This window comes from Sinocyclocheilus anshuiensis, unplaced genomic scaffold, assembly GCF_001515605.1.
Source record: "Sinocyclocheilus anshuiensis isolate Anshui unplaced genomic scaffold, SAMN03320099.WGS_v1.1 scaffold1153, whole genome shotgun sequence".
Classification (NCBI taxonomy): domain Eukaryota; kingdom Metazoa; phylum Chordata; class Actinopteri; order Cypriniformes; family Cyprinidae; genus Sinocyclocheilus; species Sinocyclocheilus anshuiensis.
Window position 1 is genome coordinate 461,989 of NW_015557158.1, and position 27,873 is coordinate 489,861.

The 27,873-nt window shown below is 35.0% G+C and overlaps 1 protein-coding gene across 1 annotated transcript; it reads right to left on the reverse strand.

The window, feature by feature from the left end:
* Positions 1 to 16,690: 16,690 nt before the first annotated feature.
* LOC107678256 (zinc finger protein 36, C3H1 type-like 1) lies at positions 16,691 to 19,930 on the reverse strand. The gene is made up of 2 exons (XM_016473465.1): positions 19,789 to 19,930; positions 16,691 to 18,884 (listed from the first exon to the last, which is right to left on the reverse strand). The coding sequence occupies exons 1-2, from the start codon at positions 19,840 to 19,842 to the stop codon at positions 17,745 to 17,747; spliced, it is 1,194 nt and encodes a 397-aa protein (XP_016328951.1). The 5' UTR covers positions 19,843 to 19,930; the 3' UTR covers positions 16,691 to 17,744.
* Between the last annotated feature and the right edge of the window lie 7,943 nt (positions 19,931 to 27,873).

Genomic DNA, 27,873 nt, shown 5'->3' on the forward strand with positions numbered 1-27,873 from the left:
TTTTTTTTTATCTTTCAACTATCCCTTTAAGATGTCATCTCAACAGTCTGTTACACATATGTCATTTGGTGACAGTTGTGAAGACAGATTTATGTTAAAAATTTCGTTTAAAAGTTCTTCTTGTTTAGGTCATAGTAAAATAAATATGTGAAGAATGAAAACAAAAAACGTTCTCCTCTTCTTCAAGAAAAAGTACAAGTGGCTATTTTTGTTCTCTGTATTATTCATATTGTTACAAGACATATGTGAAGAAATATAAAAAAGACCCCACCTCTGTGATCCACCCTAAAAGTGCTTTAGCTAAAAACATTATGTGATCTTCACACTTCACAACTTATCTACATCCTGATAAGTTAAATATATAAATAACGACCACCATAACTGAAAATAAACATAACGGTGTCATGTGTGGGAAGATGGCACTTTAAGATATCATATGTCACTATGTGGTCCAAATGAGGAAGTGTGGGCCCTGCCAAATGCCACAGGAAAATCTGATTAAACATTCCATCTGATAGAAGTCTGTAGTTCTCAGGGTAAGTTACGATATGATTAAAATGTGTGGTGTAGAAGCTGTTGTCACATTTAAGAGTTAAATTATGGACTTTACACTCTAAAAAATGCTGGGTTGTTTCAACCCAGCTTTGGGTCAAATATGGTCTAACCCAACCGTTGGGTTAAATTTTTACATTCAATTTTTAACCCAAAAGTTGGGTTAGTCCATATTTGACCCAAAGTTGGGTTGAAACAACCCAGCATTTTTTAGAGGGTATAGTCCATTTCACTGCGCTCGTCTTCTTCGCCAGAACACACACAGGATGTGTAACCATAACAACAGTGGCAGTCCAGTAAAAGCAAATAACCAGACGGACACACAAATGGCCCGTCTTCTCCCTCTCTCTTCTTTCAACGTTTCAACGTGCTTTAGGACGCTATTGGTGTGCTTCACAGAGCAAACAGTGGCAGCTGTAATACAGCACAGTAAAGCCAGACCTGAAATTGCAATAATTGTAAGTGGCTTGTGATTACCTCATGTTTACTAATGCTCTTCTGTACTCTGACAGCTCTCCCTGGGTAGAAAAGAAGCTTATTTTATCAGCTCATACTGTACACCCTGCTCATTTTAAATGGGAGTTTCATTAAAAAGTCACATTTGTTCAACAGGTTTGCTTTGAAATCATTTTAGTCATGTGTGACTAACTTTAGGTAAAAATGCTGATGATTCTTAAAATAATATATAGCAAACACTGCAGTCAGACACACTTGGGGTTTTTTTATTGTTTTTTTTAGCTCCTCTAGACTTGTTACAAAAAATATATGGAAACACACAGTTCTCCAAACAGAGTCAGCAGTTTCGATGAGGAAGTAGATAGTTACAAAAGGCCACACATTAAATAACTTCTCAAACGGCCATTTGTCACTAACCTCTATATTTATGGTATACTATATTTATGGTTTTATCATACTTTTATATATTTAAAATTAAACTAAAACAGTTCATATCCATCCTTTTTGCCTTTTCCTTGAACAAAATATGCACTTTAAAGGGATAGTTCACCCAAAAGTGAAAATTCTGTCATTATACTCACCCTCAAGTTGTTTTAAACATGCATGAGTCTTGGTAACCAACCAGCTGACGGTAGCCATTAACGTCTATGGGAGGAAAAAAATACTATGGAAGTCAATGGCTACCGCCAACTGTTTGGTTACCAACATTCTTCAAAATATCTTCTTTTATGTTCCATAGAAGAAGGAAACACGACACAGGGTAAGTAAACGATGATAGATTTTCATTTTTGGGTGAACTATCCCCACCACAGACATCGAGTGGCACATGTAGCCCTGAAATTCAGATTAATAGTTAATCAACATGAGTTCTCAATGGTTAATTTGTAGATTATTACATCTGAATCCCCTGAATCTTGAATAGCTGGTAACATTTAGGAGCACAAATGAAAAGAAACCAAATGAGATGTTCATATAATGTGAAATTTAATTCAATAAACAGCAATGCATAGAAAAGCAATGAGAAAGCAGGTCTCACAAGCAACAAAGAAAAAAAAAAGGAAGTAGACAGCAACAATCAGTTTCCATGGGGTTACTATGGCAGCAAACCTAAAGTCAGACAATCAAAACTGGTGTGTTGTTCATTTCCTTCTACTTCGAGTCTCAGGATTGATGTGGAATTCATAATTTCTGAACTGATAGTATAAGCTATGACATAACTTTACTGTTTAACTCCTAGACTATAAATGTGTAAGCCATTGTTCAAAACAAAAGCCATGATTGAATTTGTTTCTGGTAAGTTAGCCGTCCACCCCATTCTATCAATGTTTAACAGACCATAGTGGTTTATAAAGTACTTTAACATTTCAACTGCTTACGAACCTGTTTCTAAACACAATGCACAGTGTTAGTGACAACCTGGATGTCTAATGTTTAACCTGCTTGTTGCAATACGTTTATGTTCACTGACTGCATAATGAATAGAAATGTCTTGTAGAAATGCCTTATCAAATTACCACAAAAATGGCCTGAACCATGCAATCGAGAATGTCAGTGGACTTGAATTTCACAGAACGGGTTCAATACAAATAAAGCTCAACTGATAGCATTTGTGGCATAATACTGATTCCCACAAAAGGTTAAACTTTTACAATGGAAGTAAATAGGCCATTTTTTTCAGAAGTAAAAACTTGCCTTAAAGGGATTTTCTGGTTTATATAAAAACTATTTAAAATCTCTTAAAACTTGCATTAAACAAATTTTCTGGTCTGAGGTCAATAGAGATAATCAACCGACAGCATTTAATAAAAAAAAATTAAAAAATGGCAAAAAGTTACAGAGGCACTTACAATGGAAGTGGGCCAATTCAGGAGCGAATCTTTCATAAAGCACTTTAAAATCTGTTAAAAAACTTGCCTTTTATGATCTGTTTAATACAAATAAAGTTCAGCCGACAGCATTATGGCATTATATTGATTACCACAAAGGAATTTCAGTTCGTTATGGTTAAAACCAAGGCAAAACTCAAGTGAGGCACTTACAATGGAAGTAAAAGCGCCAATTTGTTAAAAGTGAAACTTACATAAGGTACTTTAAAATGTTAAAACTTGCCTTAAAACAATTGTGATCTGCATTCAATACAAATAAAGCTCAATCAACAGAATTTATAACAATGCTGATAACATTGAGGCACTTACAATGGCAGTAAATGGGATCAGTTTTTTTTTTTAAGTATAAGCTTATAATTTAATAAAAGCACTTTAAAATCTTGTGTATAATTGGAGTTGTAAACTTATGTTCATTTTGAGGTTGATATACTGATGCTATACTGTTACCAGTACTGTTATACTGGTATACTGTTGCATATTTGAACATATATGGATTCACTTGCATTGCATCCCAGACGTTTGCTATAAAGAAAATGATGGATAATTGGATTTTTTTAATTTATTTTTATTTATTCATTCATTCGTTCATTCATTTATTTGATTTATTTATTTATGTATTTATTTTTTGTGGTAATCAACATGAAGCCACAATGAACTTGTACTAATTAACTGTCTAATGAACTTGTATTGAACCCGGAATAGTTCTTTAAGGAATACAATCAGGTTATAGGCGATATTCAGTTTGCAGGAAGTCCTAAGAGGGTTTCACGTTATCCACGTGGTTTCAGGGTTTCAAGGTGGGCTGTAAAGTCTCTTGCTGGGGCAAGGTTAAGATTGTGGAAATTGCTTTTCTGCTTCAAGTAGCATAAAGGGAATTGCACAACTCTCGCTCAGTGCAGACGTCCACAGCGTCATGGAAACGCATCTGGCTTTTATTCAGCCTGTGCAAGTTGCTGTCTAAGCCTGTCAAGGATTCGCCTGCCAAGAACAATATGAGGTCAGATCCCAAGCAAAGAGAGTGGAAGGAACACATGTGGTCGAAAATATGAGAGCCGAGCGAGAGATTGCTTAAATCACAGTCGCTCGCTGCCAAATGTATTGCATCTGTGATAAAGTATTCTCGCTGCTAACTGGAGGGAGTGTTTCCATTTCCAATGTTACAATCCTATGAAAACTTCCTGTAAAACATGCCTATTTTAGAAAATATGAATTAAGCCCCTGAGTTACATCAAATGGGATTTTATATGTCATTCGGAGTGTCCTGTTTTTATTTTACCATGCTAAAGTATAAACTCACATATCCAGTTGTGATAGTTATACGCTACTATATCTGTAAGGCTTTATGTAACCATACCACACCCTGCCATGGCCAGAGGGTAAAGGTAAAAGTAAAATGAAAGATTAAGAGTGAGATTTTTCCCTCATCTCTCCCTTCACTGTCTGTGCTTTTGCGTCACGAGCAAGCAGGACCTCTCCTCCCTGGGACTGCTGGGATGAGCGCTGCTGGAGTAAGGAATGTACCAAAGAGAGAGCATGTCTATAAAAGGAAGGCACTTCCACTGCTGGCTGTTGACGTCAGTCAACAACTATTTCCCTCTTTTCCTTCACTCTGCTTTCGGACTAATATCAAGGCCACATGGAGCATCTTTAATCCTGCTTCCTGTTGCCCTTTTATTTATTTATTTAGCAAAAACATATTTAGACCTCAGAAATGATTTATAAATGAAGGTGGTGTCTAGATTAAAACAATACACATTTTTCAGTTAATGGCCTCAAAAAGTACTTGGATTTAACCCTGAATAGACACAACCAGGAAAAAAAATTATAAAAATGAAAAATTAATAAAATATTATTTGTATTGTTATTAATGATAATATTAGCTTATTATTATTAGTAGTAGTAGTAGTAGTAGTAGTAGTATTTGTGTATATTATCATCTGTAAAACACCTTAATATACCAAATAATAAGTAAAAATTCAATATCGTTATAAAATAATTAACCTAATTATCTGTTGTAATAATAATAAATGTAAATTATTATTATTATTATTATTATTATTATTATTAATAATAGTAATGGAAGTAACAACAATAAAAGTTGTTGTATAATAATAATAATAATAATAATGATAATATACATAAACAACAACAATAAAAATGAAATATTCGTAGCAACAACAATAATAATAATTGTTGTTGTTATTTCTTTATTTTTTTATTATTATCACATAATACACTTTAGTATTCAAAAAATATATTTACAAAATAATCAAGCTGATCATCTGTCTTCTTTTATGACAAATTATCATAGTAATCCTACATTCTGACAAAAGTACCAAACTAATTTTGTTTCCTTTAAATAAAACGTATTTTATTTTGTTATTAACCGTAATGTTACATGTAAAAAAAAATGTAACATTTGCTCTGAAATATACACAAGCACATTTTTAAAACAAAGTATTTCACACAAATAAGTTTAAGTTTTCATTTATAAAAAAAAACAGAACTGTTCAAAAAGACCAAATGTATTTGGACACTTTCTGATTATCAAACATTATATGTTGAAATGTATCTGTGGTTACTCTGCTCATCTATCTGTCTGGAGAAGAAATGACTTCATGCTCTAAAATAATCAGTCGACTAGCTGGTTATCAGTAATGGATTTTGATGTTTTGTTGTTTAATGCAATGCAATTCATTTAAACTTGTGTCTTAAATTTCTAAATAATGTGTACAAGAATCTTAGGTTATGTTTTTCAGATAATAAAGTTAAACAAGTTGTACATCTAGTGCGACAAATTGACACCTTTGCAAATATATTAATCTGTTGAAACACTGCTTGTGATATGAGTAGACCAAAAAAACAAACAAATAAATACAGTATAAAAACATTTGTAGCAAATAAAAGTTTATGAAAGTGAGAAAGATAATAGTCAGAAGACAGTAAAGCATTATCTTCTGGGCATGAGTTCTCCAGGCAGAGCCCTGTTTTAGACACATTCTAGCACTTGTAGAAGTGTACAACATGTGTTTTGTGTAAAAGCACAAAACAACAGCATAGGTCTAAATATAAAATAACACATATGTGACCCTGGACCACAAAACCAGTCATAAGGGTCAATTTTTCGATATTGAGATTTATATATCATCTGAAAGCTGAATACATAAGCTTTCCATTGATGTATGGTTTGTTAGGATAGGACCAGAATATTTGGCCGAGATACAACTATTTGAAAATCTGGAATCTGAGGGTGCAAACAAATCTAAATATTGAGAAAATTGCCTTTAAAGTTGTCCAAATGAAGTTCTTAGCAATGCATATTACTAATCAAAAATTAAGTTTTGATATATTTACAGTAGGACATTTACAAAATATCTTCATGGAACATGATCTTTACTTAATATCCTAATGATTTTTGGCATAAAAGAAAAATCAATCATTTGGCCCATACAATGTATTTTTGGCTATTGCTACAAATATACCCCAGCGACTTAAGACTGGTTTTGTGCTCCAGGGTCACATATTGTTCTCTGTCTCAAACGTGCAGAACTTCTGCTGCTTACTGTTTCAGGTTCCCTTGTGAAAGATAACAAAAAAGTTTTACATCTGTTGTTTGCAGAACTGTTTTATTCCCATATTAGGATTTAATCAGTGTGTAAATGAGTATAAAGCACAAACTATGAAGGACTGAACAAAAATGTATTGGCACTAAATTATGTCATGTCTCAAACATGCTCAGGGAGGGTTTAAAAATCACTGGCTACAAAACATGACTATATACTTCAGTAACGATTAATTAGTGATGAATCTACTGGTAATTAGCTTAATAACTAGAAAATTGTCAGGAAGGTAATGAATGCAGTATACTTTACAATACTCATTTATGATTCTTCTGGCATATGATTTATGAGTCAATTAGTTGATATAGTCATTCCATTTAATTATACTCTTTAAACCCGAACAACATAGCCTATATATAAATATAATATAAATATTTTATATAAATTTACAATATAATTTTTACAACATATTTTTGTAAATATATATAATTTATACATAATGATTGTGTATATATATATATATATATATATATATATATATATAATCTACACGTCACATCACGTTATATATAGTATGATTTTAAAAAGATTTTTATATATATTTGCAAACATATATTTTTATTTTTTTTATTTTTTTTTTTATTTGATCATTCAAATATTTATAATGTTTCATATTTCCTCATATATTTATTTGCAATTTTTAAATAGTATTATCAAGATGAATATTATATATATAAATATATTTTCCAAAATATTATTAGAAAATGGATTTTATATTTACCCAAAATGTATTTAAAGATTGGTAAAATAAAATAAAATATTTGTATTATATGAAGGTTCCAGGGTTCGTACAGTTAACTAAAGTTAAAATTTAAATAGATAGATAGAATGATTGATTGATTTAACTTTAACTAAACTTTAACTTGAACTAAAGCAACTAAAACTGAAATAAACATTAATAGTAATAATAAAAAGAGACAGATTTGCTAACATATTACCAAACTCTATTTAATAGCCAGGCAGAAACTCAGACACCAGACATGTGCTTCATCCAGATTGTTTTGCTGAGGCATGATTTTTTTCGCGACATGAAACCAGCCTCAGCATATGGACAGATGGTCAGACTTCAAACAAGTCATTACAATCTTGTTTATGTTGAGTCTAAAATAAGTTCTCTCTAGGGTATTCTGAAATACTGCACATGACATTGCAAGTGTATGGCGGTGAACAATTCCTCTTTATGGCCACTGAGGCTGGCTATTTGAACAGGTGCGTGAATTCTGAGAGGGAAGTATGAATGTCAGTGGAGTTTGAAAGGGCCACTTTCTGCAGACGCTTTTTGCAGGCAAGGCCAAATTCCTTCCTTCTGCTCTGAAAATGATCTGGTGTGGAAATTACCTGCCAACAAACAATAGAAAAGGAACTATGAGCTTAAGTATTATAAGCCGGAGAACAGATTGTTTCAATGGGGAAATTTACTGCTTTTAAATTTTGCTCAGCCCTCTTCCAGGAAAAAGACATTGTTTCGCTAAGGATCTACATTGCAAACTAAGCATGCTGAGCATCTCCATTATTTCAGCATTAAACCAGTGCAGATTATTCACCAGCTGCTCTGTCAATAGTAATTGCAAACAACCAGCAACATGTATTGGAGTTGGGGCAAGTTGTCACACTTCTTACTTTTGAATATTTATCAGGATAGGGTTATTTTTTTGTCAATTTGTGTATAGGCACACACATAACATTAAGATAAAAAGATTTAGTTAATTTAACACACATTGAACGTTTGTGGGATCTGCCATTAAAGGTGCTGTATGAAACCCCGGGTTGCCAGTTGGTGGAAAACACCACACACTGCAGCCATGGAAGCCAGCAAACAAACTGGGTCGGAGATCACAGATTCTACACGGCCTAAAAAAGCCTCAGCATCCATATAAAAAGTTCTATGACCAGAGACATATTAAAACGCGCATAAATTGACTCATTTACTTACAGTGTAAGGCTCGTTGAATTCCACTGTCAGTTGCGCTCGTTCCTGTTGCTCGTTCCTCAATCTGGCAACCTGCTTGAGCGCGGAGTTTGAGGCATAGGCTATTTTACATTCGGACTGCAGTACCCATTTCAACCGCTTGCTGTCAATATTACATACTGTACCTTCAAACAGACTATTATTGGCTTTTCAGCTAAATCTGAGCAGTTAAACAAATGGATTTTTGGCCAACATTTTTGGAAACGTATTAGAAATCGAGAGTAGTTTACACACACACACACAAAAGATATGTATATATAAAATAATATTAATTTTGGTTGTTAATGTGTTTATTGTGTTGCTAAGGGGTTCTGAATGTTTTTAGTGCATTGTTATGTGGTAGCTAAAGAGTTCTGTAAGTTGCAAGATGGTTATTTACTGGCCCAAGTTAAAAAAAAAGAAAGAAAGAAAGAAAGAAAGAAAGAAAGAAAATAATAATAATAATAATAATAAATAAAGAAAAAGTCTGCATAGTCTGTTGCTATGCAGTTTCTATGGTGTTTAGAATGATTGTTGGTGGATTGCTATGCAGTTGTGTTCTGGGTAGTTGCTATGGTTATTTACTGGCTCAAGTAAAAAGAGTTGTTAGTGTGTTGCTATGTGGTTACTAAGGCAGTCTGAGTAATTGTTGGTGCATTGCTATGCAGTTGCTAAGGTGTTGTTACTGCATTGCTATGCAGTTGCTAAGGTGTTCTGGGTAGTTGCTAGATGTTTAATTCTGGCTCAAGTAAAAAGACTTGTTATTGGTTGGTGGTTGTTAGTGCGTTAGTGTTTTTAGTGTGTTGCTATGCAGTTTCTAGCATGTTCAGAATGGCTGTTGGTGTATTTCTGTAAGGTTGCTAAGGTGTTTCTTGGTAGTTGCTAGATCATTACTTAAGGAAAAAAGAGTTTAGTGCATTGTTATGCAGTTGCTAAAGTGATGTGAGTAGTTGTTGGTTATTTACTGGCTCAAGTAAAAAGAGTTGTATTGTGTTGCTATGTGGTTGCTAAGGTGATCTGAGTGGTTGTTAGTGTGTTGTTATGCAGATGCTGTGTTCCAGGTAGTTGCTAGATGGCTACATAACTTAAGTAAAAATTGTTGTTTTGGGAGTGCAGTTGCTAAAGCGATCTGAGTGGTTGTTAGTGCATTGCTATGTAGTTGCTAAGATATTCAGAGTGATTGTTAATGTGTTGCTATCGAGTTGCTAATGTGTTCTAAGTGTTTTAGTGTGTTGCTATGCAGTTGCCACACATGCTGGTCATTAGTGCATTGTTATGCGGTTGCTAGGGTGTTCAGAATGGTTGTTGGTACGGTCGCTAAGTTGTTCTGGGTAGTTGTTCAGTTTGAAGAACTGATTCTAAATTAAGAACATGTTATGCAAAATAAGTCCACTGGAACTATAGGGGTAAAAGGCCATTTCTCAAACCCTTCTAAAACATTAATCCAGTCAAGTTTTCACCGCTGTTCAAACTAAAGCACGTCTGATTTAAACCACCTGACATGCTTCCACTATGTTGCTCAGCGGTGGAGCGAATGTAACCACTTCTGTAACAGCTGCACCACTGCCTACTTTTTTTTCCATTACAGAAGTGCAAAACTATTCCATTCTAGCTGTTACTGCAGTATTTGGCAATCGGAGAGGAAACGTCTGAGGAAAGAGGGTAAAAAGAAAAATCTTTAGAGAAGCTTAACAGGATCTCAAAGAAAACTTTCAGCCATGTTTTATCATAGTGAGTCTATGGACCGGTCGCCAGTCACTCACACAGGAAGTCTGCCCATCGAGGGGAGTGCAAACAGTACAATCCTGAAATAATACATATCTAGGGAATTTCAAATCCTTTGCTGAATCAGCAAAGGATATTGGCAAACTCATATCTTCAAGACTAGCATTATCTGTCAAATTAGGCTACACCTTCAGACCCACAGGTTCTCATGAGAAAAGAGTCATAGTAAGATCAGCACGATGGTATCGGTGCCCTGAATTAGTATCCAGGAGTGCTTTCCCTCGCCGCAGTGTGTCTTGGGTTGATGTCAGTATGTACATGTGCATTCACATCAGGTGTGAGGTCACACTACACTTCCTTTACGCTGTTTTCTCTGGCGTTGTTTACACAGACAGTCCCCTAGTCAAAACAAAGCATTCATTGCTAGGCAGCATTCATTGCTAGGCAGCATGCTAGCGCTTGCAACACTCGCTTACACAATTTCTGAGAAGAACCTGGTCAATTCTTTCAGGGTTTATTTTTTTACCTCAGCAAAACTCTCCATGATTTGGTGCAATGTTTGAGGAAGGCTTGCGCAAATAAAAAAAAAAGAAATAAATAAATTTTAACTATTGTTACTATGTTTTTTTTCACGTTATAAGGTAAAGTCTGAATAAGCAGATATATAGAAATGTTAAATTTTTCTACAAATATATTTTATTTCACTTGATGTGTTATCATGACTAACTTCTTATTAATAAATCTAAATATACTAATATAAACAGAATATATACAAACATACCTGTGTGTGTAGTAGTAATAGTACACTCTTAAAAATAAAGGTGCTTCAAAAGGTTCTTCAAGCGATGCCATAGAAGAACCATTTTTGGTTCCACAAAGAATCATTCAGTCAAAGGCTCTTTAAAGAACCATCTCTTTCTTATCTTTTTAGAATCTGAAGAACCTTCTTTCGCCACAAAGAACCTTTTGTGAAACAGAAAGGTTCTTCAGATGTTAAAGGTTCTTTATGGAACCATTTAGACAAAAAGGTTCTTCTATGGCATCGTGAAGCACCTTTATTTTTAAGAGTGTAGTAGTAGTTTGACTGTTATTGTAGTGTGCAACATCTGATTAAATAAAAATAGAACTTTTATAAAACAAATAAATATTCATAAATAAATTAACTAATGGGTTAATACATTTTTCTAATGTAATATATATTGAGAACTTATATATAAATATTGACACATTGCTTTATCTGATCTGGCTGTACTATATTTTATGCTACTTTATTTTATTTTGATAAAGATGATAAAACTTTAATTAAATATTAATATTAAATGTTAATTTATATGGGGAATTAGTATTATTATTTATTACTGGGAAAAATACATAGTCATTTGATTGCATTTGTCATGTGAAACAGTCAACAAAACAAAAATGTGTTGTACTAATGTCGTGTCTGTAAAATAAAATAAAATAAAATAATAAAATAAAATGTGTTTAAGTAATGTTATATCTACTGGGAATATATATATATATATATGTGTGTGTGTGTGTGTGTGTGTGTGTGTGTGTGTGTGTGTGCGCGTGTGTGTGTGTGTGCATATATATAAAGTGGGTACGGAAAGTATTCAGAACCCCTTAAATTTTTCACTCTTTGTTATATTGCAACCATTTGCTAAAATCATTTGTTAATTTTTTTTCCTCATTAATGTACACACAGCACCCCATATTGACAGAAAAACACAGAATCGTTGACATTTTTGCAGATTTATTAAAATACTTTCCGTACCCACTGTATATATGTATATATATGTATATATTTTTGAGTCCGTTTTCAAAGCCTTGGGCACCAGGACAAATCCACACATGCACTGAAATGTGATTGGAAGCCTGGGTTGCTTTAAAAAGATTCGGAGACCTGTCCTCTGAGGCCGCTGTCTCTCACTCTCTGGCTTTCCTAAAGTGCTTGCGTCAGCAGGGGGGAGAGGACTGATGCTTCTGAGACACATGTGGGATGTGGAGCTGTGACAGGATCACAAAGAGTGCCATTCAGCCCAGAGAGGCTCTGAAAACAGCAGCAGTCTCCCTTTGCTTTCCACCCTTTTGCTGCCTCCATCTGTGGCCTTATTTCCTCTCACCCCACCGCCTCTCCCTCCACTGCACCTCACACAAAACACATAAAACCTCAAAGATCACAGAACCAGACTTTGTTTCCCAAAAGGGAAAGGCATCACGATCCAAATGCTTTGTTGATTTGTTTTGGTCTGAGGCACTTTTCACAAATGTGCTACATGCTGGTATCATATGACTTTAGAGCATTATTAAATTAACAAATCCTGTGTTTTTGTAGAACTTTAAAATATATTTGATTATAGACTATTATATAATATCAAATTAACCTGTTGTGAAAAGTAAGTGGTTTGGTGAGTCTGCTCCACATCAGCAATTAAAATCATATCAGTGTCAACAATTAGTAATTATAACTGAAGCTAATTAGTTACATCTGCTAATTTTATTTATGTATTTATTTATTTGTATTGTTGCAGTCATTTTCTGTTAGTCGTTTTTATTTTAATACATTTCAATTCTCTGATATTGTTCTAACAAGGTTGAACAGAATATACAACAGCGCACATATTTAGTTTTTCCTCCAACAATGTCAACAATTGTTGTAATTTTAAGAGTTTTTTTTTTTAAGTTATTACAGGAAGTTTATTTATTTATGTTTATTTCTAATCTGCCTATCTATCTATCTATCTATCTATCTATCTATCTATCTATCTATCTGTCTATCTATCTATCTATCAAAAATATTGTTTATTGTTTTAATTTAATTTAAATGGTGTATTTACCTTGAATATTTATTGTTAAGAAATCACACAAATCGGTCTGAAAGTTTGCTAACAGAGTTGAAACAGAAAATAATTTTAGTAATTGTATCTGTTTGTTTATTTATTTAAATGCATTTATTGTTATGATTTAATTTAATTTAATTTGTGTATTTATGTTGAATATCTTGCATATACAATCACACCAATCACTGCAAAAAAAAACACACATTTTGCTGCATGGTTAAAAAGAAGATTTTATTTTGGCCTCCTGAGGATGAGGACCAGCTTTTTTTTTAAATGCTAAGTACTTAAGGAATACAGGAATTTTATTTTATTTTTTGTCACTGTAATTAGACAGATAATTTAGACAGATGTGATTAATCTGTGATTAAATGATTTTTTGTGCTTTCTGTTTTTTCTCAGTAGGGAACTGACCTCCAAACAACCTTGGAAAGACCATTTGGAAACATCCAGTTCATTCAGAGTTACTCAATCGGCCTTCCCCTGAAAGGGAGCAGTTTTTTTTTTTTTTTTTTCAAAATTCACAACTGTTTTGTAAGTCCTTGAACATGTTCTTAAATCACTGTCTTTTAAAGTAGCACAATGAAAAAATGCCTTTGCCCTGGCTCTCAAACATCCACAGCTGAAACAACTGGTAGGTTTCCAAAAACATCAGAAAATGAAAAATGTATATCCACCCTTGTTATTTAAAACAACACCCTAATAACAAAAAAAAAGACTGGATATCCAAACTTTTCTGGGAAAGAATAGTTTAGTCGTGTAAATGATCCATCCTGAAATCTGAATCGGAAACCATGTGATTTCCAAATTTTCTAGGTCCTATAATACAGTTATTCTCTAATTTTATACAACAACACAGTATAATCTTCTAGCCTTTCAAACAAAGACTTGACGACTTGATTACAAAAGCCTCTTGAGTTCTGAAATGTTAGTTGTGTCTCAGACCACAAGCACTTCCTCTTTTATGAGGTACCGCAACTGCATTTGGAGGAAATGAAGCAAGCAGGAAAGGGAAGTGAAACTGACCAATTGTGACATTAATGAAAACATGTGCTTTTTTTTTCTTTTGCTGTCATAAGGTCCCGCACTCTGTCTATATTTGTATACCGTTGCAGTTCAGACCTTCCTTGGGGAATTAATACACATTATAGAAGATGTAGATAATTTATAAATCTAAAGACATCTAGCCACTCATCTGAAAGGCCTCATGGGATATAGAGGATGGGGATTCCCCATAAATAATATCCCAACACCACAACTGTGATGCAAATTAAACATGGATGATTATAGTGCAACCAGAATTTAAATCTACAATATTAATTACTTTTTCAATTGAATTACTTTTATTTTAATATGAATAAATTCCTGAAACATGCAGTTTCAGCTGACTGGCAGCTTCCTGCTCACTGTTTGTCATGAGGCAATAGACTGTATCTGTAGGCTGTTATGCCATTTCAGCTATAGAAGATGAATTATAATAGACTACAGTAGATGACAGAACAGTCTGCTACAAGCTACTGTGACATGAGCTCTTTAGTAGTGGAGAATTAACAGCGTTTGTTTGTCACATATGGGGTGTATTTGTAAGAGTCTACTGACCTCTGGCGGTTATTTAGTTGTATACACCTGTAAAGGGGAATTATTTAAAGCCTTGTTCAAAGGTTTCAAAGGTTCAGTCATGTATTCTTTATTACTATTATTCTTGAGTGGAGCAGAAAAGATGATATATATAATAATAACAGTCTCAGTCATCTTTCAATGGGAAAAATATGCATGCATGGTGTCCACAAATTTCAAGAAGCACAAGATTGATAATAATAAGAATTGCTTCTTGAGTAATGATGCTAATAATTCAGCTTTGCATCACGGGAATAAATAAAACATATTAAAAGAGAAACCAGTTATTTTAATATATCACAATATTACTGTTTTCACAGTATTTTTAATCAAATAAACTTCTTTGAAAAACTTTGTGAATGTCTGTTTATATATATATATATATATATATCTAATGCACACATCAATCATTTGCTTTGATGATGATCTGATGACTGAAATATCGTCCAAAACCCTTCCACCTTCCACTTTATTAAAAAGGTATTGTAAATTATTTAGACATTTATCACTTCATCAAAACGGCATACAAATGTATTATTTTGGGCAACAGAACTTGTAATGAATAACAATAAATAAATAACATGTGACAACTTGCCCCAACCTTTGTCCTAAGAACATACATCAATCTTATGGTTCCATCGTTTTAATATAGCTGATGATATAGCTTTTTTTTTTATTATAGCTTTTTTAACATTTTGCTTTAATATGTGTGATTTTAGTGGTTTTTAGAGTTTTGTGTCCCCGTATTTAACCAACTTCTATATCAAAAATGTTAATCCTATTTTTTTTTTTTTAAGTACCCGTTTGAATCCAAACGTAAACACTACTAGTCACAGATATATCATTGCAAACATGAAGCTATCAGTCAAGTGATTTTGAGAATGTTTCATCCTAACAACTTGCAAGAGTTTCTTTCCCTGTCCCATTGTCTTACAGTAGCCAGGTTGAGCTCCCCACCCCCAGCTCTTTCCGCTCACAGATTCCATTCTACACAAGAGCCTGGAGAGCATATGTTTGACCCACAGTCCCAGTGAATGTGGCCATCTGCTCGGGATTCCATATGATCCGGGCCCTGTGTGAGAATGCGCCTGGCTTTGTAAAAACTCACTAGGCGATGTGGGAGAATCTTCCCCGCACACAATAGAGAACAGTAAGACCGTTTTAACCCTTTCCCTGGTTCGCCTCTCTCAAAGGACGCCTCCCCGAAACATTGTCCTCCCCGACAAGTGAATAGTGAACAGAATCAGTTTCTTGTTACTTAACTATCAAAAGCTTTCGTGGGATTCAGTTTCAACTTTTCATAACACCAACAGGACCCTCATATACCGAAGTTAAAAGGACAAAGTGGGAAAAATTAAGAGAAAGTAAATATGTAAGTTTAGGGTAGAGCCACAGGTCATTCAAAAAAATAAAATAAAATTTATATATTTTTCTATATATTTGTCACCACCAACCTGTTAACACATTGAAGGATAGGCAAATGTGGGGTTAACCAGATAAAACAAAAGGACTTGTCATTTCCATACTAGATATGATCTGCTCACACCTCCCCCAACCACAAACCACAATAAATGAAGGACGAACAAACTCACAGCACTGATAAGATACTATAATCAAAGCACAATTTAGCAAATGAAGTCATAATGTCTATGGATGAACTATTTCAAAAAAATCCTAACATGCTAAATGTTATTTATTGTACAACAAAACAACTCCAGGTCATTAAAGATTTTTTTTTTTTTTTACAGAAATAAGAGCAAATTTGGGTCTTGTTCTTTCAAGTTATTTTTTATTTTATTTTTTTTGCAAGCATTCAGTTTTGGAAATCAGTTTCTGAAAAACTGAAAGGAGTAGTTCAATAGTTCAAATCTGTACAACTTTATTCTGTGAAACACAAAAGATGAGACTACAAGATCTTTGTCAATACAATTTTAACTTATCATATGGACAAAAACCGTTCAAAACGCTGTCGTGTTCCACACTATAAAAATCATAGAGATTTGGAACGATGTGAAAATTGTGAGGTTTACCGACCCTTACTTTTTGGGTGAACTATCCATTGAAATCATTAAAGAGAAACACCAAGAGTCAATGTTCAACAACAGGGTTTATTTTCAGTACAAAAGAAGGGCAGCAGGGAGAAGTAATCAATATATTAAACTTAATACAAACATTATCAAAAAACACGTTTTCTATAAATACAATAAAATAAATAAAAAAAGGAAATTAAGTTACTTGAAACTCTCCATCATGTAACACAAAGCCAACAAGGGCATTTCAGACAATCAGATGCAAAAAGGGACCCATCAGAACCAGCTATAAAAACAACTAAACCAAACACAAGGCCACTAAAGGCTTATACAGTAATAAATTGATTTGCCTAAACTTACAATAATAACAGCTGCACAACCAAAAACTATGACACAGGCAACTCATTCCATGTAAAGTACTAACTGTGCACTTCCAGAGGCCTGCGTACGGACCCTCGGAAACTTAAGGCAAGTAGGTCTGGGAGCGAACCAAACGCTGATCTGAAAAAAAAAAATAAATGAAAAAAAAATAATAAAAAAGCTGGAAGAACTCAATTATTGCAGACTAACAACCAAATAAATTCAATTTTAACATCAGAAACAGTCAGTTTACGATGGTAGTACACAAACTGTGGAGAAGAAACAAAACAAAAAAACGTTTGGTCTCTGGTTTAGGAAGAGTACAATGAATCTCAAATATTGAAAAAGACCTTAAGACCTGGTCATAACCTCTCTTTGGCTATTTCGGTACAATAACTTTGTAAATAACTGATTGCTAAATGCATCCTAAAAGTTAACAGCTTCATGTTAGCAAACAACTTGTTGATGCCAGAACTTTGCAGGTTTTCAAGTTAATTATTTTCCCCACTTGTCTTTTCAGTTATCAAAAAAATAATACATGGTGAATCGCTCCACTTAAAAGCACATGAAACCCCACTTAAAGAACCATTTCAACATCCAGTACCTTCAGACAGTATGTTTCACTCCGAGCTTAACTAAAATATCAAGTATCGGCCACATAATACAGTAGGTATACCACAGTATACAGTTCAGTCCCGGTGAGGAGCGACAGTCTACAGGAAGAAGCTTGTGCCGGAGTTGCTGCCTTCGTTGTAGACGCTGTCATCGGGTACTGAAAGCTGGCTGAAGATGGGAAGCCTGCGCCCGCTGGCTTCGGGTCCGAAGGAGGACTCAGAGCCGCTCATACTGCTGGATGAAGAGCAGCTGCCACCCTCGTGGTCTGAGAGAGAGGTGTGGGATAGACTTCGGAGGCCTAGGGAAGGCCCGCCAGTGGGACTCTGTCGCAAGCAGACCTCAGGCTGGGAAGGAGCGAGCTGGGTGGGCGACAAAGTGGGCGTCAGTCCTGAGTGCGAGTAGCCAGAGTCAGGAGACGGCAGAAATTGAGGGTGCAACTCTCGGGCCTGGTCCAGAAGGGTGCTGGGGTCTATATCAGGAAATGCCAGGGAGAGAAGGTCGGACATGACGGTCGACGTTGGAGTCGAAACAGAAGGTGCGCACAGGAACGAGGAAGGTGCTAGGGGGGCTTCTAGATGTTGGGGAGTTGTGGGAAACCCGGCGAAGCTGAAACTCTGCTTGAGGAGGGGAGGCCGTTGGATAGTCGAGTTGCAGGTCTGGGGTAGGGATTGCATGTGATCGTCTTCGGCATAGTGCACGAAATGGCAGCGGATGCCGTAGGGGCAGAAGCCAATGGAGTGGAAAGTGCGGCAGGGTTCAGTCTTGTATTTCGGGTGACGGTTGAGGTCTCGTAGCTCTTCGGGGCCGTGCGCAAATTGACACTTGCCGCCGTACTTGCACACGCCTCTTTCGGCGAACGTGCGGCACAGCTCGGTCTTGTAGCGCAATGAGGCCGCAGAGAACGGAGACGTTGAGCCAGAGAGGGAAACGGCACCTGACGTGACTGAAGACTGCTTTAAATGGCCGGGTTCAGCAGAAGACCAACCCAGACTTCCAGTGTTGCCCTCCACCATGCTAACAGAGCGCTCAGACCAAAAGGACATCTTGCTCCACTTTGACCGAGACGATACTTTCTGGGGGCCCCAGTGGCTTGAGTTCATGGTTCCACTCTCAATGCTGTCAATAGAAAGTCCTGAACTGGTGGAGGAAAGTGTGCAGGGACTGTCAGGCTTCCTATATCCAACAGCAGCTGTGTGTGAGGGTTGCATTGGCTCTCGAAGGTCAAGATTTAAAATGTGCTGTAAGGAAAAGAACAAAGGGTTAGACATCTCTAAGTAGATGACAAAGTCTGGCAGTTTTATTTAAAGCAGCAAGTATGCCATTCCTGCAAATTCAGTAAGTGGAAGCAAGGGAGTCCGAATCATTTTTGCAAATCTGTTCTTTCAAAAGAACCGGTTCAAAAACTATTCGCGTGGTTCCTAACACTCCCAAAAAAAACCGATACATACACATTTTGTCTTCGGTTTAATACGTTTATATATAGATATATCATGCGCACCAGTTCAGTTTTTGCAACCCCGTTTCAGTTGTTTTCAACAGGTTTCAGTGAACCGACTCATTTGAACGATTCGTGTACGAGTCGAACACATCCATTCGCAAATATAATTGAATGCAGCAAGAAAAAGACCGCGATTTCAAATCTGAAACATCAGTTCCCGTTTTCTTCCCATGCACATTAACGCGAAGCAAAAAGAATTAGAAAAAAACTTTGCAGCGGTAAGTTTTTTTTTACAACTCCGGGCACTCAACTTGTTTACGTTTAAAAATCAAACGAAGTTCAAATATTTGCGCTCTAAATCTCAACAATGCCACAAGCAATGGTGCTTTCATGCAGTCCTGTTCAAGCTTCATACATGCAAAACTAGCACAGCATAACGATAATGGCTGATTGCAATAAAAAGGCGCTCACTCGTGAGTCGTGCCCCACGTTCCCTCCCTGGTTGGGACGTTTCTAGCAAGCTGAATTTCATTTAATTGATTCGACCTTACAAGAAATCGTTTGCATTAGGCATTATACGTTTCCTGCAGAATGCATTCAAATGCATTGAAAAAAAAAACGCCCCTAAAAACATGATTTATGCTACGTGACCCGTCTCAAAACAACCACACTGTAGTTTTAAACTCATATAACGCTAAATATACCTTGCACAGGACATCATCCAGATCAATAAACTGATTGAGTGCGTAGGATGGCATAGTCCTGCGTGACGAAGACTTTATTTGGCGATTCTTCCGTGATCCCACACAACTCCCTCGGAGTTTTTCTGAACTCCACGCTTTTCGGCTCAACACGTGTTTTTAAGACTGCTGTACGGCGACCACACCTCCACGTTCTCTTAGCTCCGCCCACTCCACACTGAACTGTACAAAGCGCGCGGAGGAGTTGTTTGTGTTTGTTTACACACCTATCATATATAGCCTATAGCACACAAATATTATAGGCCTATGTACATTTATCTTACATCAGAATTGTATTGGGGAGATTATATAATAATCATTATATATGGGAAACGAGTCAGAAGGCCTAAATACATATGCTTTGAGTCAGAACTCCAAAGAAATGCTTGTTTTCTGTAGTTTTATCATTCAGTTCCAATGTTATCTAATTTAGTAGCTGTTGGTAAAAAAAAAGTGAACCTGTTATTGGAACATGTCACAAAAACTTGCCTTGTGTAAACTCAGACTATAGACATATTTGGCACTTTAATATTTTTAAAAAGTGTGACAACTAGCCCTTATATGCTAACTAGCTATATGAAGGATGATTAAGATTTTTTGATGTTTTTGAAATAAGACTTTTATGCCTACCAAGGCTTAATTTATTTGATCAAAACTACAGAGACAGTAATAAGGTGAAATATTATTACAGTTTAAAATATCTGTTTTATTATAGGCTATTTTAAAATGCAATTTATTCCTGTGATGATAATTGCTGTGTTTGCAGTGTCATTACTCCAGTCCTCGGTGTCACATGATCCTTCAGAAATTATTTCATATGCTGATTTGCTGCTCAAGAAACTTGTTCTATTATTATCAATGTTGAAAACAGTTTTTTTCAGGTTTTAGAAAGAAGAAAGAAATTAATATTTTATTATTAATTCTATTAATAATAAAATTAATAGAATGAATTAATAGAATTGTATTCAACAAGGGAGCATTGAATTGATCAAAAGTGACAGTAAAGACATTTATAATGTCACAGAAGATTTCAGATTCAAATAAACGCTGTTATCTTCAACGTTCTATTCATCAAAGAATCCTGATAAAATTCTACTATCATCAAAACAGCAACAACTGTTCAACACTGATAATAATAAGATCCATTATTATCATTATTACTGAGCATTGACATATTAGAATGATTTCTGATGGATCATGTGACACTGAAGACTAGAGTAATGATGCTGAAAATTCAGATTTGCCATCACAAATACATTTTTTTGTATATATATATATTAAAACAGAAAGCAGTTATTTTAAAATGTAATAATATTTCACAATACTACAGTTTTTACTGTATTTCAAATAATACAGTATTGGTGAACATAAGAGACTTAAATCATAATTATTCCAAACTTTTTGCTGGTACTATAATATATACTATTCACTTTATTTCACTATGCATTGAGTCTCACTCGATGCTTATTTTACTAGCTATACCCAATTAGTTTAAGAAAACATTGTTTGAGGCTACTGTGAATGTCACTGGGTTATAACATCTCAGGGTTCGATCACGCCACCCTGTTGCTGTCAGACCTGGAGACGACGACCCTCTGAGGTGCTTTGATACAACCTAGCGAGGTGTTGAAAGTGTCATCCACTGGTGAAGAGGTTGACATAAAAGTAATCTGATATGCCTTTTCCTGGTGACCACAGACATACTGATCAGCTGACCCAACTGTGAGAGGAGACGGGACTGGCTCTGTGTGGTGTATGAAGACCTGCGGGTGCCGGCACTTTTAACAACTAAGGTAGATTCTCTGTAGTTTGTGGTTAGCAATTATACCTTGAATCCAAAGAGTGACTTTGTTGGACCTACAATTTATAGTAGTTTTTTGGGACATGCATAAGGGTCTGTATTTTGGGGTCTTCATCAATAGATCTTTAGTCAGGGTAGTGCCATATTTAATTTCTGACAGGAATGAAAATGAGGCTGTGAGGGATTGAAGTACAGTGCGTTCTTCTTCAGCTGATGAGAGTCTTTCTGAAAAAGTTCAGTAGACAAAAACTCCATAAAACAGTTTTGAACGTTGTGATTTGATGACAATTACATGATCTAGGACCTTTATGCATGCATGCCATTGTAAAGACTGTAAGTCTATCCCTCATAGCCTTGTTTTCATCCTAAATTTCAATATGACATCTAACCTGACTAACGTCTATGGTTACCAAGGCTCATGATGATTATCAGTCTAACACTTATAAAAAATATAAAGAACCTTTTGTGGAATGAACAGTTTCCACATTCTTAAAAATAAAGGCTCTTTATTGGTATTAATGGAAGAGAGCCTTTAAGATCCATAAAATCTTTCCATTGGACAAGAAGTTCTTTAGTGGAAAAAGGTTCTTTAGATTAATCAAATGTTCTTCACACTAAGAAAATAATGGTTCTTTAAAGAACTGGAAGGTTCTTTGAGGAACCAAACAATGGTTCTTCAATGGCATTACTGTGAAAAACCCAGTTTTTGAACCTTTATTTCCAAGAGAGCATGGATGTTAAAGGTTCTTCATGAAACCATCTATGTCAGAAAATAACCTTTATTTATAGTAGCGTAACCTGACTAAGGTCTATGGTTACCACGGCTCATGATGTTTATCAATTACACTCTTAAAAATAAAAGTTCCAAACACAGCTGTGCCATAGAAAAACCATTTTTGGTTCCCCAAATAACCTTTCAGTGATCAGAACAACAAAATTCTTCTAAAGAACTTCTAAAGAATTATTTTGTGGAATGGAAAGGTTCTATGTGTATTAAAAAAAACTTTATTTTCAAGAGTTATTAAAAAAAATGTGCACAGAAATCCATTAAACCATTCCACTTGCAAAACTAACTTTAATTTCATAGTGTCTCCTCTCTAGATTTTGAGGTAGCTTGTTAGTGACTGTAACTTTACTCTCTCATCACGTCGAGACGCACTAATAAGATTCCCCCCCCTTTGTTAATGAAAAGCAGAAAAGACACAAATGCGAGGGAGGAGGTTCCAATAAACCAATATGTCATCTTATGAAGGGCTTGTTGAGACACAAGGGCTCTTGTGAACCTGCTGACTTAAGTCTAATTTCCATCCATGCGGCTGTAACTTAACCTCACAACCAAACAAAACGGCTACTTTGTCTAATGCCTATTGTTAAAGTTCCTGCAAGACTACAGCTTATAATTAGAAACTTACTCTTATGAGGAGGTCAAGGAACCGGAGACCTCATTACCACTCTAATAAGGAAAAACAACAAGTGCTTTAGATGGAGAGTGATGTAATGGTTCGGTGGGAGTTGCGGAGGAATAAATAGTAGAGAATGGGAAAAGTCCAACTTCAGAAGTCCTCGCTACTCATTAGAGGCACAAATGATTTGAAAACTAAATACCTGGTGGTCTAGAACACTAAAGCTGTTCTCTTCGGGTCATTAGTGTGTGATAAACAGACATCTGGTCAGTTTGTTTTGGGTACTTGGAAGAAGCATTAAGGGGCTTCAATGTTTGCTGCGATGTTGTTGTCAGGCAGGGTGCGTGGTTAGGAAAGAGGGGGCTTTTGGGTGGTTTAGTGGGTGGATGTGTGGGTGGGGGGTGTTTCCCTCCTGATCCACTGATTGAGCAAAAGACTTTAGAACATAATGAGTAAAAAGTTCTTGGGCTAAAAAGCCTCCCCCGACCCCCAGGGGAATGGAGGAGTGGTAAAAGAAGGAGGTGGGGGGCAGGGAAGGGGTGATTGTTTAGGGAAAGGGGAGAAATGGCTGAAGACCCTCACCGGTCTAATCCTTAATCACAACAGTGTCAGGGGGAAAAGAGGAACATCACCCGAAAAGAAACCCCCACCTTTTGCTGCACTCATCCCAGATGACCAGAAAGGAAATTATTCAACAAACCACACAGCCGTGAATGTGTACGAACTACTAAATACACTTCCATTCTGTGCGACTTGAAAAAAAAATAATAATAATAATATTTTATTCAGGATGCAATAAATTGATCAAAGGAGACATTCATAACAGTACAAATGAATGCTGTTCATTTGAAATGTCTATTTATCAAAGAATTCTGAAATACTGTAGAAAACGTATCATGGTTTCCACAAAAAAAATATTAAGCACCACAACCTTTTTCAACATTGATAATGATAAAAAGCAGGAAATCAGCATATTAGAATGATTTCTGAAGGATTTGACACTAATGATGCTGAAAATTCAGCTTTGCCATCACACAAATTTATTTTATTAAAATTGTTTTTAAAATGTTACAATAAAAAAAACATTACTTGAAATGTAATCATATTTAACTATGTTACTGTATTCTACTGTATTTTTGATCAACCCAACTTTTGAATAGGGTTGTATGGCCAATGTGGCACTATTTTTTTAATCCTATATCTATTAATTTATTCAAAAATTCATTAAAATACATTAAAAATGCAATTCATACAAACAATTACTTGAATACAGCCCTTCTATAATGAGCGTGTGTTTAGTTCCTGAATTAAAATAAATAAATAATTTTGATTATTTTAGGGGTTAAAGTCAAAAATGTGATGCAAATGTTCTGATATTCTAATGAGGGTTTAAAAAAAAAAACTAACTAAAAGAATTCATTACTGCATGGTTATAATTTCCCCTATCATTTCTGGAAACAACAGTACAAGTTTTGTAATTTTTCATATTATATCATTTAATGTATTTTAATATTTAATCATTTTTTTTTACATATTATTCATATTTGAAAAACTTTTGTCCAACAAAACAAAGGCGTGTGGTATGGCTGACATGCAGAAAACAGGAAATTATATCATAGAGAGGACCCCTGCAAACCTGCAAGACTGTAAAGTTCATATTCTAAAATGCCCTTTGGTGTGACTCTGCAAAAACCTACATATAAATTAATATTTGTTAAGGTAAAATCTCTTCAAAATTGTATGTATTCACAGTGTAACGAAAATGCTACTTTTTACTTCATGGTTACACAACATGACATTTTTTGAGTCATTCAAATGAAACCTTTCTTGAAAAAGTATTTCAAAACATATGAAACCAACATGAATACAAAGTACTATTTATACTTATGTGTTTAAAACCAGATTTAAAAAAAAATTTTTTTTCCTTCATGAATATTCTTATTTGTCATTGACTTCTTGATGAACAAATGAACAATGAACAGAAACCAATACAAATGAAAAAAAGTCTAGAAACTCAACAAGTGTGCTTTCATATGACCTTAATCCATTACTATGCACCACATGCCATTGCAAATGACCTGTAAACGTCCCAAGAATGATGTCAATCAACTTGTAATGGGCTCTGCAGCTGCAGAGGCCCACCTTGCAAATGGGAAGCCATTACATGACATAAAACCTCGTCTCATGGAATCCAGCGGTCTCGAAACAAACCAAAGCCACAACAAGATAGCTTTGCCCTGACAGGGATCTCCATCCTTTAGCAGAGCATGAAAAGAATATTTCACACCCGCCTCTCAGGACTGTTCTCATGCAAATGCGGTAAGAACGCATGGGAAACGCAAACGGGTGTGAGTGACAAAAGAGTGTTCAATGGTCTCATACACTTATGTGCAGCTAAAAATGAAAGGCCTGAACATATGATTCATGTCTTTTATGACTTCTAATGATTTGTATTGTTATACATTTAATCTCCGCTGCACACATTCTGATGCCCTAAAATTGCATTCCCATACAAAATAATTAGTTTTCGATGAATTTTAAGGGAGCATGCATTAGTAGAAGATAAAAAAAAGTCTGTCATTTCAGTCTAAAATGTCCCATTATCCTCCACACAAGCTGCACATTAGCATGTTGCCTGCAGAGGGCTTGAGTTTGTTTGTCCTGTGCACTATTAATCGGTTTAATTTCATTTGCAGGTGCTGAAGCACACACCCCTCTGCACTGCCCCTCAGTGTGAGCTCACCGTGGGGGTTTTGGAGTGAAAGCAGACAGACGACCATCTGAGATGTCCCTGTCTGAGGATGAAACTACACACTACTATGCACCTCTCAGATAAAAATGTGCAAAAATGTGCTTTGTAGTAGGAGAACAACACTGAAGTGCCCTTTAAAGGGACAACTTTGCACCTTATTTAACCCTAAAATGTATGAATTGCCTTAAGAGTACATATATTACTACTCCAAGGCACTAATATGTGCCTTTTAGGGGTAAATAAGGTATAAAGGTGTCTCTTTAAGGGTACTGCCACAGTAACAAGCAGTTATACACCTAAAAGTGCAATTTTTCAGTTTTTTTTTTTATAAATGTAACTTGACTAAGTATGGACTTTCTTGAAAAAAGACATTATGCTTTTAGTAATAGTTCAGTTAAAAATGAAAATTCTGTCATTAACCAAAGTTTTATTCGAGCCATGACCAGTGGTATTTTATTATCATTGATTTCATATTTTAGTTTTTGTTCATATTTTGAATGACATCTTATTTTTATGTTTTCTGTTCATTTGAATTTTAGCTAAAGTTTTGGTAATTTGTCATTTTTATTAGTTTTTTAAAAATATTTCTATATAGCTTTATTTTATTAAAATTTTAGATTCAGTCATTTTAGTACTTCTTCAACTATTTAATATATATATTTATTTGGTAATATTTAGTCAACTATTTAATAAGTTGTAGTCTTTAGTTTTAGTTATTTTAGTACTTCAACTTAAATTAAATGAAAATGAAGAATGTTGCCTTGCCAACTAGCTGAAATTAAATAAGTTTAAAGTTATTTTATTTGACTTCATTTAATGTTTATTTCAAGTAATGAAAATGTTTTCTATGGTTTTAGTTTTTGAATTATTTTCAGGATTTCCAGTCTGTCTTAAATGCCAGTCTTTTCCTCACATAAAACTATCATATGATTTCAAAAGACTTGGAATATAGGGCTAATACTATGGGCTACTTTAATGGTGACTTAAGACCTTCTGCTTTCTTTGATTGGAATAGAGCAACTTGGACATATATATTTGTTATTTTATTATTTTGTTGGGTGTTTTTGTAATTGTATTCGTTTATTAGTTTTTTAATGTATAGTGTTTATTCATTTTATTTCGGTTTTAGTTTTAGTTATTTAAGTACATTGTTAAAATAAATGAAAATGAGAAATGTTGCCTTGGCAACTAGATAAAATAAGTACATTTTTGTATGTTTTATACTATTTAAGTTAAAGTTTATTTTGTTTACCATATTTTTTTGACGTTATAGTTTAACTCTGCTGTTGATGGGTTTGTTATTTTAGCATTTTATTCTCATAGCATTTTTAGTATTTTACATAATCTTTTTTTAAAGCTAATATGTCCCACAGTTTAAAGGGGTCATATGACGTTGCTAAAAAAGAACATTATTTTGTGTATTTGGTGTAATGAAATGTGTTTATGTGGTTTAAGGTTCAAAAAACACATTATTTTCCACATACTGTACATTATTGTTTCTCCTCTATGCCCCGCCTTTCTGAAACGCGTCGATTTTTACAAAGCTCATCGGTCTGAAAAGCAAGGTGTGCTCTGATTGGCCAGCTATCCAGTGCGTTGTGATTGGCCGAATACCTCAAGCGTGTGACGGAAATGTTACGCCCCTTACCATATTGTGATGCCGTGTCCCGGCCGGAGCGACGAGACAAAAACAATAAAACCTATTATAAACAAGGCATTTGTTGCATCCAGTGGGGACATAATTACGGATTATAATAACTTATACTGTGTTTTTACGAGATGCGTTGCATCGCGCCGCGTAAACATAAAACCATGTCTGCATTTGTGATCGGAGAAACAATCTCTACACTGCTCAAAACTCACGTTTGAATCATCAGTGGCAAATCCTTTAAATATGAAAACTTACAGGCTGTGAGTCAGCATTATTTGTCAGAACACCGGCATTGTAGGCTACTCTCACAGGAAACAGTCCTCATCCTCCGTAAAATGCGCTGGACACATCTGAATATTTGGTTTGAACTTATCTGGAACAGTGTTGTAAATACAACTTAACCACTGATTTCTAGTTGTGTCCCTCTTTTGGAAGGCCAAAC